This window comes from Gymnogyps californianus, chromosome 10 (genome assembly GCF_018139145.2).
Source record: "Gymnogyps californianus isolate 813 chromosome 10, ASM1813914v2, whole genome shotgun sequence".
In the NCBI taxonomy this organism is placed as follows: Eukaryota; Metazoa; Chordata; class Aves; order Accipitriformes; family Cathartidae; genus Gymnogyps; species Gymnogyps californianus.
In genome coordinates this window covers 29,387,869-29,406,350 of record NC_059480.1, presented here as the reverse complement: position 1 = coordinate 29,406,350, position 18,482 = coordinate 29,387,869, and the positions used below count along the sequence as shown (strand labels likewise).

Here is an 18,482-nt window from a genome sequence, read left to right as displayed (position 1 = left end):
ACCGCTCTCTCCCAACAGCCCTGGCTCCAGCCGTGCCGTCTCTGGTCCGCTGCCGTGGGCTCAGGCAGCGCCGGGCGCCGCCGGCCGCAGGAGCAGCGGGGGCTGTCGGGACAGCGCAGTTCCTTCCGTGAGGCGCGTAGGTCCCGAATTCGCACCTTTAAGGGGAAAGGCTGCACTGCACGTATTTTGACCCCTCTGTCCTGACATTAATCTCTCAGGAAGAAAGAAACTCTGAGCTTCAGTTACTGGCTTAATCTTTTAAAGATTTATTTGACCAGTCCAATCTGTGGTTCATTAGTGTGCAATGTGTAGGTAACCATTTCCTACCATTGTGAAGGTGTTTTTCCCTCCTGCGCAGAAGGTTGCTTCTTAGACCTGTGTACTGAATTGAGAAATCAGAAGTCTAAATTTATATGCAAATTGATGCAATTGTTTTCTAGTGAGAAATCTTTAAAAAATGCTTTTGTGACAACAGGAAAGTCACACCAGGCTGGAGTGTTTCTACACGCAGTCTGTATACTTTTTCTAAAGAGCGCGAAACAGAGCTTACTCTCTCGTTTAAAAACGAGAACAAAGTTGTTCTGGATGTATCATCCCAAAGTTCTGCAAAAAAGACTGTGTGAAACAGAGCTGTATTATTAAAAATACTTCACTACTTGTTTCACCATTGAATGTTTATTAAAAAACCATACTAAATATCCAAACATATTAAGAAGGTAATCTGCATCACAATAAAATCTGCTCTTTGGTTCTCAGGTGCTCTTGCTTTATGTGATCCATGCTCATGACAGTCATACAAGGTGGACAATATTAAACAAACATGAAAAAGTCTGTCCTTTACTGAAGATCTCTAGGTACATTTCTAGAAGGTAATTTTACTTGATATTCAGTGTTTGCTGGCAGTGATTCAATCTGTTTAATCACTGAAGGAACCAATGCTAGGTAATAATGCTAGATCTAATCTTCCCCAAGTCCTTCCTCTCTTTTTTTGCACAGTCATTGCAGACTGAATACTGTAAATGTATTTAGGCACTTGCATGCCTATGGCTGCCCTTGATTAGACTTACTCCAAGAATGGACTCAGTCCAGCTGTAGACTTTGTTAACACTCGCTCATGCTATATTTCTTACTTCAAACGACGTGAACGTATGTTACTGTGAAATCACTGCCAAGATGGTTCTTTGCTGTGCACTTGTACGCGCCAGAATCTGAGGGCCGGGGATTCTGGATGACCAGGGTCCCCGGGGGGTGCAGCAGTTCGCTCCCAGATGCTCGGCCGTGGTGACCTGCGGAGAGTACTGAGCGGTCAGGTAATTCCCAGGTAATTTCTGGTTTTGGTATTCCCAGGGCGATGCAGTGGAGCTGAACTGCTGCCCCAGGCATCGTGTGTATGGCCTGCGGCGGTCTGCCTGTAATCCTGGGGGCATAGGCTACGATAACGACGGGAATGCTCACAGAGGACTCGCCGGCGTCATTGTGGGCCTTACACACGTAATTGCCTCGGTCGTGAATGGTGGCTTCTCGTATAACCAAAGTACCGTTTTCCAGCAGTATGTGTTTCCTGTTGATCTGCGGTCGATCCAGCACGTGGCCGCCTGGCAGAGTCCACGCTGTGTTTGGTTTGGGACTCCCATCAGACAGGCAGTGAAGCGATAACGAGTCCCCGCTAATGCCCTTCACCGGCCCCGTTGGGTGAGTGAGAATATTGGGCTTCTGGCCAACCTCCAAGATGATCAGCTTTTCAATATAGCCGACTTGATTCCTGGCAGCACAGCGGTACCTTCCTGCTTTGTCTCTGCCGGGACTATAGATGGTAAGGGTACCGTTGCTTCCTGTGAGAAACTGGGAGGTCTTGATGCCGCTGGAAAACCATGTGCCATTGGGCAACATCCAGCTTATGTCAGGTGGAGGGTTTCCATCCACAGCACAATTCAGTGTGGTAGTTTTCCCAGGTTTTGCTATTATTTTTTCATTGAATGGATTTTTAAACATCGGTCGCCTTAGCATTTCTGATACCTCCAGCTGCACCACCAACATACTCTCTCCCCCATCGTTACGTGCCACACAGATAAAATCTGCTGTGTCAGAAGGCCTTATGTTCCGAATCTCAAGTGTCCCGTTCTTGTGTACTACAATCCTGCTCCCGTAATACGGAGCTGTTAGGAAAATATTATCGGGCATGATCCACATAACCTGAGGGGGAGGTGTCCCTTCTGCCCTGCAGTCAATTTGTTTCTTGGAATGCCTCACTGCCGTCACTTTCATGATTGTTTTGTTCACGTATAAACCATTTATGATAGGTGGTTTAGCGACAACATCCAGTTTATACAATTTTGTGTCATCCCCTCCAGGATTACGAGCAACACACATGTACTCCCCAGCATCTAACAGTTTGACTTGACTGACCGACAGAGAACCATTGGCGTGCAGGAAGTGTCTGGCTGTTGACGAGGAGATCATGTCACTGGAAGGTAGCAACCAGAATATTTTTGGCTTGGGTTCTCCAACAGCTTCACAGTCCAGTAATGCCGTATCTCCAGCCTTCACTTTAACGTATGCCTTGTAATTGTGCTTTATCTGAGGGGCTGCCATGATGACGGTGATGCGTATCTTCATTTCATCTCTTCCCAGTGTGTTTTGAGCGTAGCAGGTATAATCTCCTCCTTCTGTTACTCCAACTTTGTTGAGATACAGAGTTCCATTGTCAAAGAGGACGTATCTGCGAGACCTGCGTCCGCTGTCATCTGCCAGCATCGCGTTATTGATCACCGTCCCATCTGGCAAACTCCAGGATATTTCCGGTGCGGGTGACCCAGAGGCCTTGCAGTCCACTCTAAAATCTCTCCCGTATGGCACCAGTTTCTTGAAATACTGTTTCTGGTCAATCTTGGCTGGTTTCATTGTGATGCTGACCTTCATCAGTATCAGATCGTCTCCAATTTTGTTTCTTGCGACACACAAATAGTCGCCTGCATCCTTTTCAGTAACGGCCTCAATAACCAAGGATCCATTGGGGTAGACGTGGATTCGACTTCCCATTCTGTTGTGGGGGGAGAAAGAGGAAAAGAATTATGGAACAAAACACTGGAGGTGAATACCGAGCATTGAAAGTGACTGACGGTATTAACAGCACGGTACGATACAGAAGTGCTCTCCAAAGGCGCTGTGTCCACGTCACCCGCCTACCCAGCGGGTTATAACCTGATGTAGTTGCCGCTTTTGTTGTTATGTGGACGTGCACGCGCTCGCTGACTCTACGTAGGTGCGCAAAGCTGCACGATGCCGCCTCTGCCTTGCTGAAAACTGTTCTGTGAACAAATGAGCCCGTTGAACCTCACGTCCCTCATCCCGCCAGCCTCTGCCCCTCTCCCTCGTGCTTCTCCTCGCAGGTAACCCCCGGCCCCCGGCCAGGGGCGGCTGGCAGTGCTGCTGCGTGTTGTCCAGAACGACACTGGGCACCGAGCGATTACTCTCTGGCTGCCTTTCCTGCAGCGGGGCACGGACCTGGATCTCCCTCCTCAGCCCAGCTGCGAGTTCTCCTGAGCCTGCTAGGAACATCCTGATCTGGGACTGTCTCTCCCAGAGCGAAGGTGAAGTGTTACTGTGGGAGGGGGCGTGGGGGGGAGACCCTCAAAGGTAGCCTTGGCAGAGACTACAGAAGCCTCTTCCTCCTGACTCCTACTTTACAAAGCTCTTATTCATAACTTTTCCTCCTGTAAGATGACAGAATTCAGCCAACGTATGATTAACATCAGTTTCCTTAATTCAAATACAACCTGTATCCATTCTGGCAAGACCTCACCCACTTACAACAATTGACGTGATCTGTTATTAGTCGTATAATAACAAGCCATCATCACAGATGTTTCACCACTGTTAAACGGTTCAAAGTGAATTTAGTTCACAATGTATTGTTTCAGTGATGTAACACTCTCTTATACGAGCACCAGAGAGGACAGCATTCGAAGTTTCGAAGAGGTGGGGAAAAAAAAAAAGCTCCTACCTGTGCCACTGGTCGACAACTGCCTTGGAGGGTAACCTCCAGATGATCCTGGGCTTTGGCTCCCCAGTTGCTGTGCAGTTCAGAAGCAACTTATCCCCAAAATTCAACTGAGTCATTTCTTGAGAGGCGGTAGCTATTTTTGGCAGCGTGTCTCTGTGTTCCACCACGAGGCTCACCACCCTCCTTTCCGAGCCGGTCGAGCTTGTGGCTATGCACTCGTAATTCCCGCTGTCAGAAGGGGCGATGTTGCTGAGGTGGAGGGTACCGTTGGAGAACAGGAACAGCTTTGTGTTTACAAACTGCAGAGGCTTCACCACCGTGCCATCAAAGAGGACCCAGTGGACAGTGGGCTGAGGATTCCCTTTCACGGTGCAAGGGAGTTTCAGATTTTCCCCCATCATTCCTTCCACACGTTGTCTCTTCTCTTCCAGAATAGCGGGAGGTGCCGCAATGACCTGCAGTTTTACAACCAGCGTGTCAGTGCCCGCTGGGTTTTTAGCCATGCACGTGTAGAGGCCCCTGTCATAAACAGTGACTTCCTTGATAATTAAAGTGCCGTCTGGTTCCACGTGAACTTTGTTATTTCCTGCGGAAGAGTCGGAGATGTGCGTTTTATTTGCTAGAACCCACGAGACGGTGGGAGGAGGCCTGCCCTCAGCTTTGCACTTCACTGCCACAGGCTTGCCGGAGTGAGCGGTGAGGAGCTGCCACCTTCCACCGGTGATGCGGGGCGGGTAGGCCACTACCGACAAGGTGACCAGGAGCCGTGCCGCGCCGTGCGGGTTGGCCGCGGTGCATAGGTACTGCCCGCGGTCCGCCAGGCCCGCCCGGGCGATGGAGAGCGTGCCGTTGGCAAACACCATCCATCTGCCATCACCTCGGCCTTCCAGAGCATCGGTCCCTACGGAAGCAAGGGGACAACAGCGCAGCACGTCAGAACCTCTCTCTTCTGCTCCTTTTTACTCAGTCCCTGAAAATGCTTTCCCTGTCCTGGTCTACTTTGCCCAAATAACCAAGACACTAGCGATAGGAGAAAGAGAAACAATAGTATTTTGCATGTACAGTGACAAAGCTTTAAAGTAAACCCAAAACTTAGTCCTCAGTAGAGACAAAGTTTGGATAAAGCAGATGGGGCTTTGCATATCCAACAATACTTTGGCATAGCTGTGACTAAGCTTTGCCTATTCAAAAATATTTTGGCATAGCTTTAACTTGATTTGATGGTTTGTTACCACAGACAGATTCTTCTTTTCATTTGTCTCACTGTTCTGAAATAGCAGGTAACATACAATAAATATTGAAATCTTCTCACAATAAGCACAGAATTATAGTTAAATACAGATTATATATTTCTTTTTTATTTCCCTAAAGAACTGCTTCATAATTAGTAGTAAGACAGTCCAGCAAGTGTGCTGGGATATCTTTCTTTTTCACTGTTTCCAAGTTCATCATTTCACTGATATTTCACAGTACTCCTAAATGAAGCAATACTTGAGTTTGGCACACAAAACATCTGCCAAAGCACAAGACTATAATGGAAGGTAAATTCTAGAGAGGTTTATCAAGCTTACCTGGCGATATCTTGGTCCACTGTATTGTTGGACGGGGGTTACCGGTAGCTTCACAAGGAATAAAAGCATCTGAATTAGCTAGCACAGTAAAAGCAGCTAATCTTCCTCCAATTATTCTGGGCTTTGCAAAATGATTTCTGCTTAAAGAGTCCAAGGCTATAGGATTGGTGGCAGTACTTTCTTCATCTTGCCTCTTTTCAGACCAGCCTTTGGCAGAACTGTCCTTGTCCCTTCCCCACAGAGGAGCGTACGGAGTCGGGATCTGCGACGACTTCAGTACGGTCGGTGTATTGACAGTCAACGTGCTGCCTCGGTCTGTGACTTTAGCAGAGGGCCTCTGCCAGAATTTGATTTCCCCCCACGGAGGCGAGCTAGTTCTCGCAGGACGTGCAGGTGGCACAGCCGCTGTTGGGGCTGGCAGAGGGGGGGGATGCCGAGCGCTGGGAGGAGTGATGTCCGTGGCTGCAGCAGGAGCGCTTGGCTCGGTTCTTGCTGGGAACGTGGGCTGTGCTACGTGGTTTTCTTGAATAACTCTCTCCTCCATTTTCGGGTGTGATTTTTCACCTGCCGTTGCGGTGGCTTTGATTTGCTGAGCAGGTTCTGACCCAGACGTCGCACAGACTGTGGCAGGTCGTGCGCTTGTGGCGTTGAAAGGCTTTGCAAGCCGTGGTGTGGTTTGGATTGGCGTGGTGGGGCTCCGAGCAGTACGGCTGTCGGGTGGTACCATGGCTGACTGGCTGTTCCTCCATGTGACGGGGGTCGCCGATGCCTGCGTGGCTGCTGTAGGCACACGTCGAGGTGCCTCTGGCGTGTTAAGGATCCACAGTGCTGGCAGTTCTGTCGCTGAGACTGCGCCTGCACTCTCAGAGAGAGGTTTTGCAGGCGTAGTAAGACTTGTAGGCATAGTTAATGATTTCACTGTGGTCACGACAGGCGTGGCTGTGTCCCCGGAGGGAATCGCTGCAGTGCTGTGGCCTGCAGTCACACTTTGTGAAGTAGATGTTTTAGGGGGCCTCTTCCTCCTCTGGCCTCTCTTTCTTCCCACTCTGAACATTTTACTTCTGGTGATTTTGGTGTCAGTTTGAGGAGTAATAATAGGTATAACTGTTGGCTTCAAACTTGTTACAGCCATTTCTTTGGTTGCAGTAGTTGCACGATTAGAGTAAGAATGTGGTTTTGCAGTGGGAAGGTGTTCTTCTGACTTACCATTGCCATAATGAATGGGTTTGTTTAAAGACAAGAAACCACGGCTGTGATTCCCACCTGTTGAAACAGGTGTAAACTGCAAAGGAGACATTTTGGACATGGATAATGCTGCCGTAGTTTTAGGAAGCACGGTTGATACCTCTGTTGATGGCAACATATCTGTCTGTTGTTTTGGTAGCGTCTTCAGAACCTCTTTTTGTGCAGCATTTCCAAAGAGACTTTCCCAAGTCATTTTTCCTCTTTGGGAATTTTTTGGTGAGGTTCTAGGCTTAATGCTGGGTGAGACTGATTCAAGGGTAGCAGGTATCTCAGTGCTTACAGTACGTGTAATTTCTGTAGCAATACGAGCTGTGTGGATTGCCGTTGTTGGTAGTCTGATGCTAAAAGGTTGGACTCCATCAGTATTTGTCCGAAATGGAGCACTGCTCTCTGATCTCCATCGAGGAGTATCTTGGGTGCCCTTTGTAATGAAAGGCGAGACAGTCGCAGTAGCTTTTTGCCTTGCACTAGGTTCAGTTTCCTCTTCCCCGAGGAATGCTGTGTTTTGATGAGTACCCGCTGGGTGCTCCAATGGCATGTTCATGGTAGAGGGGGAGGGCAGAGGTGCTTCCGGGCTAAATGGTTTGATGGAGCTGCTTAAATTATTTAAGGTTGGCAAATTTGATACATATTTCATATTCGTTTGGACATCTGCAGCCACAGCTGTACTTCCTCTGACAGAGCCTGGCCTCCCAAAATTGTATCCGTGCTCTTTCATACTTGGAATACGTCCTGGTCTAACAATTCGTCTCCTACCAGAAATTTTCCTTCGTCTTCCATATTGCTGCTGGGCCTGGGGTGTAAGAGTTGTAACGTCCTGAATAATCTGAATTTGCTGATGAGTAATGGTAGTTGAGGCCAATGGTGGCTGAGGAGTTACTCGTTTCTGAGTACTATGAAAATAAATGTGACCAAATTCAGGACTTGGTTCACCGCCTGCCACTACAGATAACCGGTGATCTGTTTTGGTGGAAATCTTATCAATGGACTCAGTAAAAACATGTAGCTTGTCCACTGCATTTTGGGAAGTTACAGACTTGCTGGTGTCTGTAACATCTGTCATGGATGTTGTAGATACAGATTTTAAATGCTGGTTATTACTTTCCCCAGTATATACCAACCTTGCTCCATTTGATACAGTTGATTGTTTTATACCATTTGCTGGTATTTGACTTAAATCAGATCTTTCCCATGAGTCTGTAATTGTAGGTTTTAGATATGTTTGTGGCCTTCTGCTGTCAGATGACAGAGACTGTGAAAAAGGAGAGGGTAGGGGAGTTCCTGCCTCTGCAACCAGGAGAGAGGTTTTCCTAGCAGGAGTGTTGCTCGCGGTCATCTCAGGCCCTGCAGTTATCACACTTGCCATTGCTCTCCCCAGAGTAGATACAGTGGCTGTCTCTGTTAGTGGTATCATGAATTCTTCTTCTGGAGATATGAGATCACCAGATGTTTCCTCCTCATCCCCAGGTACTTCTGAGAACTTATGGACTTGAAGAGGTGGTTTCGTTGCAACGTCTCCTTGTTTTTCTATCAATGTCAAGTTCCTCTTTGTTTTTTCCAAAAAGGCTGCCCAGCGCTGTGGATCGACTCTCCTGGCTGAGGAAACAAACTGTCTTCTGTGTCCTCTAAACCGCCTGCTCATTTTGTCCGTGTAGTGCCTGTAAGTCATTTTCCCGTAGCTGTTCCTTTTATGTGCACTCTGTGCGACCCGATTTCTGGATGCTGCGGCAGCAGATTCCTGATTAGCTGTCAAGGTAGCTAGAGTAGCTAAAGGATGTTTCTGTGTTGTAGCAGAGGCCATTGCATTGCCAGAGCCATCGCCCTCTTCCCATTCTCCCACAGCTACATGCTTTTTCTTTAGAGTGGTTTTGTCCTTTCTAACTAGCACTTGGAAAACCAAAAGATCAACACCGTACTGGTTGGCTGCAACACATCTGAAGTAGCCACTGTCTCGCTCTGTTACCCCTTGTATTCTTAAAGTACCATTGTCAAAAATATGTTTGTTTCTTACAGAATGATGAAGAATCACGTGCTCAGGTAACACCCAACTAATGGCAGCATCTGGAACAGCGGTGGATGTACAGGGAAGGTAGAGTGTGCTGCCAACAAATGCAGAAAGTTGGGCTCCATTTACACTGTTGTGTTCCACGTAAGGATCGACCACAGTAATTCTAAATGTGAGAGCATCTGCATCGTTGTAGTTGGTGCCTATGCAGTGATAAAGCCCAGTGTCAAAAGTATCAGCTGTCCGTAACGTGAATGTTCCCGTTTTAACTACTATGATTCTTCCGTCCTCACTGACATACGGAGCTCTAACTTTGCTCCCATCAGCCAAGATCCACTCTATTGCAGGAGCTGGTTCTCCAATTGCTTGGCACTCTAGTTCTACGGTCCCCCCGACTAAAACAGTGTGCTCCGTTTGTGTTTTGTTGTCCCTGGAGATGATGGTCCAGTTATTTCTCACCTGTTTTTTGTCAGCACTGGGCAAAATAATCTGAGCATCCGTAAAGTACTGGATGTGCAATGTGTTAAGTGTGGTTGCTGTCCTGTCTAGCTGCAATGCCACTTTGCTTTGCATTAACCAAGATGGTTCGGCTCTCAGCTCAGTCTCTATATTGGTAAAAAGTTCATCTCTTTCAGAGTAGATTTGTTTGTATTTGTAGCTAATAAAAGGCATGTTAGTTGCTAGGACATTCCTTTCCAGTTTTAAGGGAGAATTACTATACAGTGCCAGTATGCTCCATAGCTGCTGAATATGTTCGTAATCAATGCCACACACAAGAAATGCTGAGAATGATGTTTTGAGCACTGTACTATTGCCATCTTTGTCAAATGAGATGGAAGACATTTCTTTAGGTTTTTGGATGTTGCAAACCAAGTTACCTCGACTTCCTGCTTGGTCAGTCATGTTCAAAACCATGGATCCTATAGGAGCTATGAAGTCCTTGGGAGATACGGAACTGAAATCTCCATCATCTGGCACTGTGAGGTTTTTAAATTTCAGGGAGTCATGGATGGCTGGCTTAGTGCAGGTTAAAGATGCAGAAGGAATATCCACTAAGCTTTTCCCTTTACGATTTTTGGGACTAGCACAAACTGGGCATTGCTGAGCACCGGAACTTCTGTCTTTCTTGCACTTTATAACATCTGAAGGGAAGAAAAATGCAGTAAGCTTTTCTGATACCATTTTTAGTACTAAAAAAGACACGTAGCTACCAGCAAGTTGTTCTCTTGAACAAAATATTAACAAACTTTATCTTAAAGTAACCTACGAGAACCTAAAGTAACCTAAGAAAACCTATGCATTTTCTCGGATGGAACTGCGTAAGGACGGTTGCTATTGCAGCTCAGCATGGCACCCTTCTGTCCCAGTGGCTTTACACCGTGCAAGGAGGGCTCTGCTGTGGTACGCGGCCATAGCTTTGTTCTGAGAGACACAGGCTCCAGCAGTTTGGGGTAACACTACTCTATCGTGTGCAACCTCTACTCAGGGCAGCAACAGAGAAAGTCCTTGAGTCCCGTTCCTTATTTCTTTCTCGAAGAATCGAGTACAATGTGGCCTTCGCTCTTGCCAGTTACATAAAAATTAGCTTCCTTACTCCCTGTGGATTCTTCTGGTGCACAGAAGCTTTGGACTGGCCAAGGAAAACGTTGCATTAAGGAAAGCTGCACTTGGGAATGGGTTAAGACCACTAGATTCATTTAATCTGGGAAACGGAATGGTATGAATCTGTTTATCCTGATTACATGCACCTACAAAAATCCTGTCTTCTAGTCTTTTCTGGGGTAATAAATAAATAAATAAAAGACAATTACCTTTACCAGAAAGAATAAGATGCTATAACATGATTAAAAAGCATAAACAAAGCCTTCAGCTCACCTGGTTTCTCTTTTGCCCATTCTGCAAACCACTGTAGATTGCAATCACAGGACCATGGGTTTCCATGCAGGTAAATGCTCTCTAGCTCAGACATGTAGGAAAACATTTCTTGTGGTAGTGAAGTCAACACATTGTCAGACAAATATATGTGCTTCATGAAGGATATTTTAAATATTTGGCTATAGCACAAGGTGACAAAAGTATCTGGATGAAGCTGCTTAAGTAAATTTCCTTCCAAGTGGACCAACCTCAGTGATGTGAGTCCGTAGAAAACGTTGGGATTTACAAATTCAATTTTATTGTGGTCCATATGCAACCGTACCAAGCTTTTTAGACCATAAAAGACATCCTGCTGAAGTACTCTGACCTTGTTATAACTCATTTTTAAGACCTGTTGATGGAAAAAGTAACAAGTGTATAATATTAACCCATGTTAGATTGTTACAAGACTCCTAACAAATTTTGATTGATGGTTACTCTGTGAAGTGAAAGTACTTCACCAGACCAGTAATGCGAGTGATTGGGAAAAAAATTAGCAGGAGGAATTATTTTTAAATGCAATGTTAGTTGCAGGACGACAAGGATGCTTTCTTGTTCCAACAGTCCATCAGGGTGACACTTCTGCAGTCACATTTACAAAACGCAGTGATTAAAAAATAAAATAAAGCAATGCTTATTTCTCATTCAAAAAATCCCAATTAAACTGCACTTATGAAAAGGGTAAGCAGCATTTGACCATAAACTGTGGTAGTGATTTTTGTTCCAGCCAGTGTTACGACTATAAAAACGCATGCAACAGTCTATTTCGTTTGATGTTTAACCAACAGAACTGCTAAGAGTGTTCCCAGTTTCAGGATTTGTGTCACGCGAGATGTGTACTTGCCAAACCGCAACTCTCAGGTGCCCTTTTGTTGCTGACAGGTTAAAAGTCAAATTCGTAACTATGAGATGAACAAATCTGGCATATTGCTGAAGCATTAAATATGGTACCCAAGACACCCTTTTTGTTGTTACTTTTCCTGTTAGAATTATACGGCTACAGTCACAAAATCTGTAGTTTGAAAATTAATGAGGAAAACAAGTACAAAATCACAATAACGTGCCAGTTTATTTGCCAAATATAATTCCATTAGAACTATCTATAATTGTGTTGCCATCTTGCTTGTTGGTAAGGGAGGAAAAACTTATAGGACTCCATAAAGCTTATTTTATTAAGTCAGTCAGTCAGTTGCAAGGAGTTAACAAGCCAGCTTTCCGGCGCAGAGCTACCCTTTCTGAGGGTTAATGAAACCTGAAGATCTGCATGCTCCAAAGCTTGTCTGGTTTCTGCCCTGCCCTCCCATCCCTGCCCCCTAACCCCCTAAAACCAGCCCTTGAGCCAATACTGGGTCTTCTCTCTCAACAGTTCAGGTCTGTCATGTTCTCAGTTCATCACAGCTACAACATTATTACTTCTCTATAGCAGTTAATAACAGCTCTAGATGAAAATTTAACTGGAGAATAAGTGTTACCTGTACATCGAATTAGTTGGGAATGGTTGTTCCTAAATAATCATGTAAGTACTTCTTTATATATGAACATCTACATGGCACAGTGAGGTACTGAGATAGCTCCAGAATGCCTGTATGACACCGTACAGTTACTTAATTTTTACAATATATGTAAATATAGGTAATATTTTATAAATAGGTAATGTTTCAGTTAAAGAACAAAACAGGCATCAAATACTACATTTTAAAAGTCCGTAAATATATATTAAATTATAAAACCAAGGAACTGTAGTTTTTTTAAAGCATTAAAATGTTTATATGTAATATGTTCAGTTTCTGTTCGGTAGGAGCCTTTTTGTAACGAAGGACAGAAAGGGACAGGACTATACTGTACTGGAGGGAAAGGGAAATCTGGATGGAAAACAATCCTCAAAAAAAAATACAAAAATTGACTAACAAATTAACTAAAGACAAGTTTCCTACCACAGATGCAGTACTTGGAGCTCTGCAATCTTTCTCTCTTGTGTGAGAGTTTCAACTGCAGTTGCCCATTAAGATTTTGCTGACAGGTATCTACTACTATGTTTGTCACACTCTTTAACCTGTACCTGAATGCCCACCCGGCGAAGGAAAGACATTTCCCATTAGGATACTGGATCTTGAAGGCCCTTGTCTTTCACGTGGCTACAGTAAGAAACAGGAAACCAAAATGCTACAGACTGCTGATCGGCTTCCATTTATCAGTATTACTGCAGACTGTTTAAAAGTCGTAACAAAAATTAAGATTAGGTCATCTCCTAATTAAGATTAGGTCATTTAGTTCTTACCTGTAATGAATATAAATCACTGAACACCTTATCAGGGATTGTATTTATCTCATTGCTGTGCAGCATCAGTAACTCCAGTTTCTCCAGGCCAGAAAAATCTGTTTCCGTCAGTTTAAGCAAGCTGTTGTAACTGCAACAAACATTTCATCCCAGACCTGGGTTTAGTCAGACAGCTAAACTTCCCAAGTTTTAAAACAAACAAACAAACCCGAAACAAAAGAACAACTCTTTGGAAATGCATAAAGGTAGATAGCACTTCTGGTTGCCAAGATGAAATTTTAAGTCATTCCTTCATGTTAGCACAAAATTTGGTAACTTTTCCAGGGCAGCTTTCTGAAGACTGTATTCACAGTGGATAGGGAAAATCACTGCAAAAATGTGCAGACAAGAATGCCAGCTTTTGGGCTTCAATGTAGAAGCGCAAGGAGCTCCCGTAATGGTAGAGGCTGGTGATACATTGATGCCTCTTTCAATCGAGGGCTTTCCCAACACTGCAGCATCACAGAGAGGTCCATGAACAAAAGCGAGCCTCCTCGGCTGTCTGCTGAGAACTAGGTAAAACCAAGGGTGCTGGGGTGTGACCTTCCTCCTGGGACCTGAATGACGACGGCTGTGCCTAGGCTATGGTGCAGGTGGGTTCTGCGGAGTGTCTTGCAGTCCCTCCCTGGTCCTTGGCTGGACTGTGCTGTCCGCCCTTTTCAGTTGGACATCTTGAGATTTATTTCCACTCCACAGGCATTCAATGGTGCACACTACTTGTTAATGCAGACATAGCCTCAGCCTCCCCTGAATTCCATGAGCATACATACAGTATGCACAGTCTAGGCTGGATTTAAACAGGGAACCAAAAATGAAACAGAGCCCTTTAATTGGGAGCTGCACTGCTATAGGAGGTTTGACCATCGGTTGTATCTAAAAGTCTAGCCAGCGTGAGTATTAACAGTGGTGATGCTACGCTATCCCAGAATTAGTAGGTGTTGTGTAAGCCTCACAAATGCTGACTACCTACTCTGCGATGCATTTGACTTTGTGACCACTATCACACTTGCACGACCTGATTAGCTAATGCAGGGACTCTTCTCATGCTGCAGTCTCACCTCTTATGCCCCGTGGTGACAAATAAGCTGGATTAATTCACCAGTCAGATAGATGGCCTTTCCGTAGGAGTAATTAATGTATTTCAAACATGTCCCACACCTCAGGTAACCCACAGTCCTCTAAAAGTACTGGTACTTAATTGTAAGACTTCATATACAGCACTTCTGGACAACATTGACAAAATCAATGGAAGGAAAGGGCAGACAGGTGTCAGGAGCTGGGATCTGGATGTGTTGCCCGGAAGCAGAAGGCAGATGAGGGGCAAGACTTCAATGCAAACTTCCTTTCATATTTTCTGCATACACGTATGGACGATTCCAAGGTTATGCGTATCAAAAGTGATACAAGGATCAGTCAAATATTGCTGATTGGTCTCGTCATGTGATTGTATGACAGAGGACACTCGCTGGAAACTGTGTTAATGGGCCAGCCGAGCCTGGGTATAATCTATTCCCTGTTCCTTTTAACCACTCACAGAACAGAAGCATTTTGGAGGCTGAAATATTCAGACAAGCGTTATTCCCCATAAACTCGATAGATGAAAGCATAGATACTAGCATTGTGTGACATTCTAAAGTCACAGATTTTAATACACATACTAATTTTCCAGTCCACTGTTTGAGCTCTGAACTATCTTTTCGCAGAAAGAATTCTCTCTATTTCAGACTCCTCCTGAGTTCCATGTTACAGATGCAAAATGTTCGGGTAATATAAAAGAATTCATTTAAGTTCAAAACTTTTTGAAGTTCTTACATGCCCTGTGATACATCCCCAAAATGTCCACTTAGTGTTGGTGGTCTTAGGCTTTGCTAACTGTGACTGCAACCACTTCTGAATACTGCAGAACATCAAGCTCTTAAGATTTATTTATTGCTTTGGTTAATTTTTAGCCCTAAATCTGGAAACTTAATTATTGCTTTGTAAAGGGTTGAAAGGTAACCGGTCAGAATATTTAAAATCTTGACGTTAAACATACCCCAGATTGATGCGCTCCACGTTTGGAGGGATGTGCGGTGGGACGGCTGTGAAGTACCGGAACGTGCAGTGCACCTCGGTGGGGACGTAGCAGGCGCAGAGCCTGGGACAGGCGATACCGCCGGGGAGGGCAGCCAGGCAGGCAGCGAGGAGGGTCCCCAGCCAGCAGGGTCTGCCCCTCCGTGTTGCTTTCATCCTGCAGGAAAATACTATGCTACCATCCTTCTCAGCGAAAGCAAACGGATTCCTACAAGGAAAACAAAACACAAGCGTTTATAGTGACATCCGCGCTGAGTTGCTCCATTTTAAGCTGTAAGAACCAGAAGAATTCTGTAACTTGAAAGGAAAACCAACCCACAAAACAGACCCACAACTCGTGGGTTTCCCCTCAGTATTTAGATCTGTGTAATCATCTAAAATGCTTGCCATTTTAAAGAAACAGCCTCACAATTTCTTCGTCTTAGTGCGATGTGCCCCGTGACTTGTTGCTCACAGGTGAAGTTTCAATTTTTGAAGGAAGCAAACGTGGAAACGGTAGTATTTGGCCGTCGTTGCATCACGGCTCCGGTTATGCAGAGTGCGCATAAATCTGCTAGCAATTTATCCTCGGGAAGGAACACGTCAGCTCCTTTCTTGCCAGTAATTATTCCAAGCAAAATTAACTAATTTCAAAGCCGGCGCGCAGAGCCGCCCCGCGGCGGCAGCGGCCGCTGCGCCCCCGCCGCCCGCCGCCCCGCTTCTCCCGGGCCCTCGGCCGAGGACCGGCCGCCCCGGCCCCACCTGCGCCCGGGAGCGGAGCCCGCGGCCCCGCCGGCACCTGGCCGGAGGGCCGCCCGGCGGCAGCGGACTCGCCCCGCCCGCCCCTACCTGCGCGACCTCCGCGGCGGCGGCTGCCGCCGGGCCGCGCTGCCGGCCGCAGTCCCCGGCGGGGCCGCTACCTCGGGGCAGAGCGGGGCCGGGCCCGCAGAGTCCCGCCGGCGGCGGCTCCTCCTCCCGGGAGGTGGAGGGGGGGGGCCCCGACGAGCTGCCAGCCCGCCCGATGCCCCCCCGCAGCCGCCGAGGGACGGCGGGGCTGGGCTCGGGGCTCGGCTCGGCGGGGAGAGGCGCCCGCCGCCGCCGCGTCCCGGGGCAGAGCCAGCCGCGGCTCGGGGGTGCCGAGGTCCCGGCGGCGCCGCCCCCGCCCTGCCCCGGGCACCGCCGCCGCCGCCGCCCCCGCCGGGGTCTCCGGTGCGGCGGCGAGAGCACGTTGCAATATGGCCAAGGCCTCGCAAACCCGGGGCGGAAGAGCTAACGTTTGCCATCGTGGGGGAACTCGTGCGTGGTCCCTCCAAACACCGGGCTGATGACGCTTTAGAACTACTGCTGGGTCCGCTTTTGGGGGGACGGTTGAGCCTCCTGTTTAGATCGAGTCCGTCCGTACTGCAGCTCCTTCTGGTTTGCTAAATGGTGTTTATAACAGCGATAAACTTGACTGATGGCATGTTTCTACTGAAAGTATGTGTTAGAAAGGGGTACTAGGTACTTCAACACATGATTACCCAGCTCTCTAATCGCTCTTGAACTGCTGAACTTTACAATTGCATTTCAATAGATGCTTTAATTAATGCGAAATGATTATATCCTTATGCAGTCAGGATTAGAAGCTAAACATGAACCCTCTAAGCCACAGGGAATTTCTAGTACATCACTGCTTGCACAAAGTTAAAATTTAGGAACTTTGAGGAAAACCCTTGAAACATTCGAGGTCAGGCTGGACGGGGCTCTGAGCGACCTGATCCAGTTGAAGATGTCCCTGCTCATTGCAGGGGGGGTTGGACGGGATGACCTTTAAAGGTCCCTTCCAGCGCAAACCATTCTGTGATTCTAAATGCATCTTCCGCATGGCACTGGAAGAAGCCCCATAGCTTCTTGCTCCCCTCTCTGCCTCTTATTCAATAGTAGTATCTACCAACACCACCACATGTACTAGCATTGCCGATTTTTGTCCAGCACCTGAATTTTTCCCACTAAGGCCCAATGCACTTGGCACTCCTTGTCTCCGATCCTTTTCAGTTTTATATTCCTCAGAGATCAGTTGGTTGAACATACAGCACATGAGTAATTGCATTAATATGGCTGTTTACGGTCCAGCCACAAAATTCTTTCTATCCGTGCATGGCAAACAGCAGCTGAGTGTAGATACTCTGGGTGAGACACACGGATTATCCAACTGTCACTCAGATTGATGACAGTTCCGGCTATGTTACACATTTGTGACTCCATCTCTATGTTCCAAATTGGCAAAGAATCAGTATTGTTTCGGGAAACAAGCTCTTTAACAATGTCACATAAACCCCACATTCTTTCGCAGAAATACTCGTGTTTATCTGAAATATGACGCCTCATGAATCATTGGTGATTGTATTTGATGTAGTTCCTAAACATCTTCCACCAAAAAAAGTCTATAAAGAATAGCTATGCCAAATACAGAACAATGTTGCTACTGCATGACACTCTGGATAGGTTTGGAAGGACTAATAACCCATTGCTGCTTTCTGGCAGATAAATGTTCAGGCTGTTGTGTCAGTCATAAATAAATCTGCCCAAGCAATTTCTAATAATTTCTTGCTACTGGTTTGCATATTGTCTGCTGTCGATTTAAAAGATAAGACAACTGGCTTCAAGGTACAGCGTGAAATGAGAGGAAACCAGTGTAATCCACATAACATGAATGCTGCTGGATTGTGCTCTCAGTGTGTAAGGAAGTCCCCAAGGGAGTGGACACTGCCTGGCAACCGACTTCACGTGAACCTTCATACAAGATTGCCATTTATGCCTGGAACTGAGTAGGAATTTTCAGCCAAAATGTTTTTTTTTTCCCTGAGATTTTGCACTTTCCACAGACTTGATATTTTTCTTGGAGAAATGTTGATTTTGCCAAATGTTTCAGTTTTCTGTGAGGAAAGCCAAAGCATCTGAAGTCAGCATGAATCTGCTTACATCTGCCTCTGTGCATGATGCCAAACAGAAGCTGTAGTATGTGTACCCAAGCATTTATCTTTTCTTGTCAGCCTCGTTCTAGGACAAACCAAATCTGTTAGACTGTTTTGGTAAAAATATGTGAAGATCCCTCTTCTTGCAGGATCAAGAAAACTAATTAAGTGCTTCACACTTGTTTCTACACACATATCAATGATAATTCTCTGAGAATGATGTATTGAAAACAACATTTTCACTTACTCAGATGGCTTGCCTCTTATTTCCATGGGTGGAGTGTACTATGCTGTTTTGATGCTACTGCCACGTTTTGGTACGTAAACCTCTCCTATCGTGATGACTGTAAGAAGAAACCGAAACTACAGCTAGTCAAACACTTCTGAAAAAGCACCACCAATCTGAACATCAGGTAAAATG

The 18,482-nt window shown here is 46.1% G+C and overlaps 1 protein-coding gene across 1 annotated transcript; it reads right to left on the bottom strand.

Moving 5' to 3' along the window:
* Nucleotides 1-664: 664 nt before the first annotated feature.
* IGSF10 (immunoglobulin superfamily member 10) lies at nucleotides 665-15,284 on the bottom strand. Its single transcript, XM_050902587.1, has 8 exons — nucleotides 15,091-15,284; nucleotides 13,017-13,146; nucleotides 10,700-11,090; nucleotides 7,240-9,966; nucleotides 6,550-6,732; nucleotides 5,575-6,492; nucleotides 4,004-4,904; nucleotides 665-3,040 (listed from the first exon to the last, which is right to left on the bottom strand). The coding sequence occupies exons 1-8, from the start codon at nucleotides 15,282-15,284 to the stop codon at nucleotides 1,132-1,134; spliced, it is 7,353 nt and encodes a 2,450-aa protein (XP_050758544.1). The 3' UTR covers nucleotides 665-1,131.
* Between the last annotated feature and the right edge of the window lie 3,198 nt (nucleotides 15,285-18,482).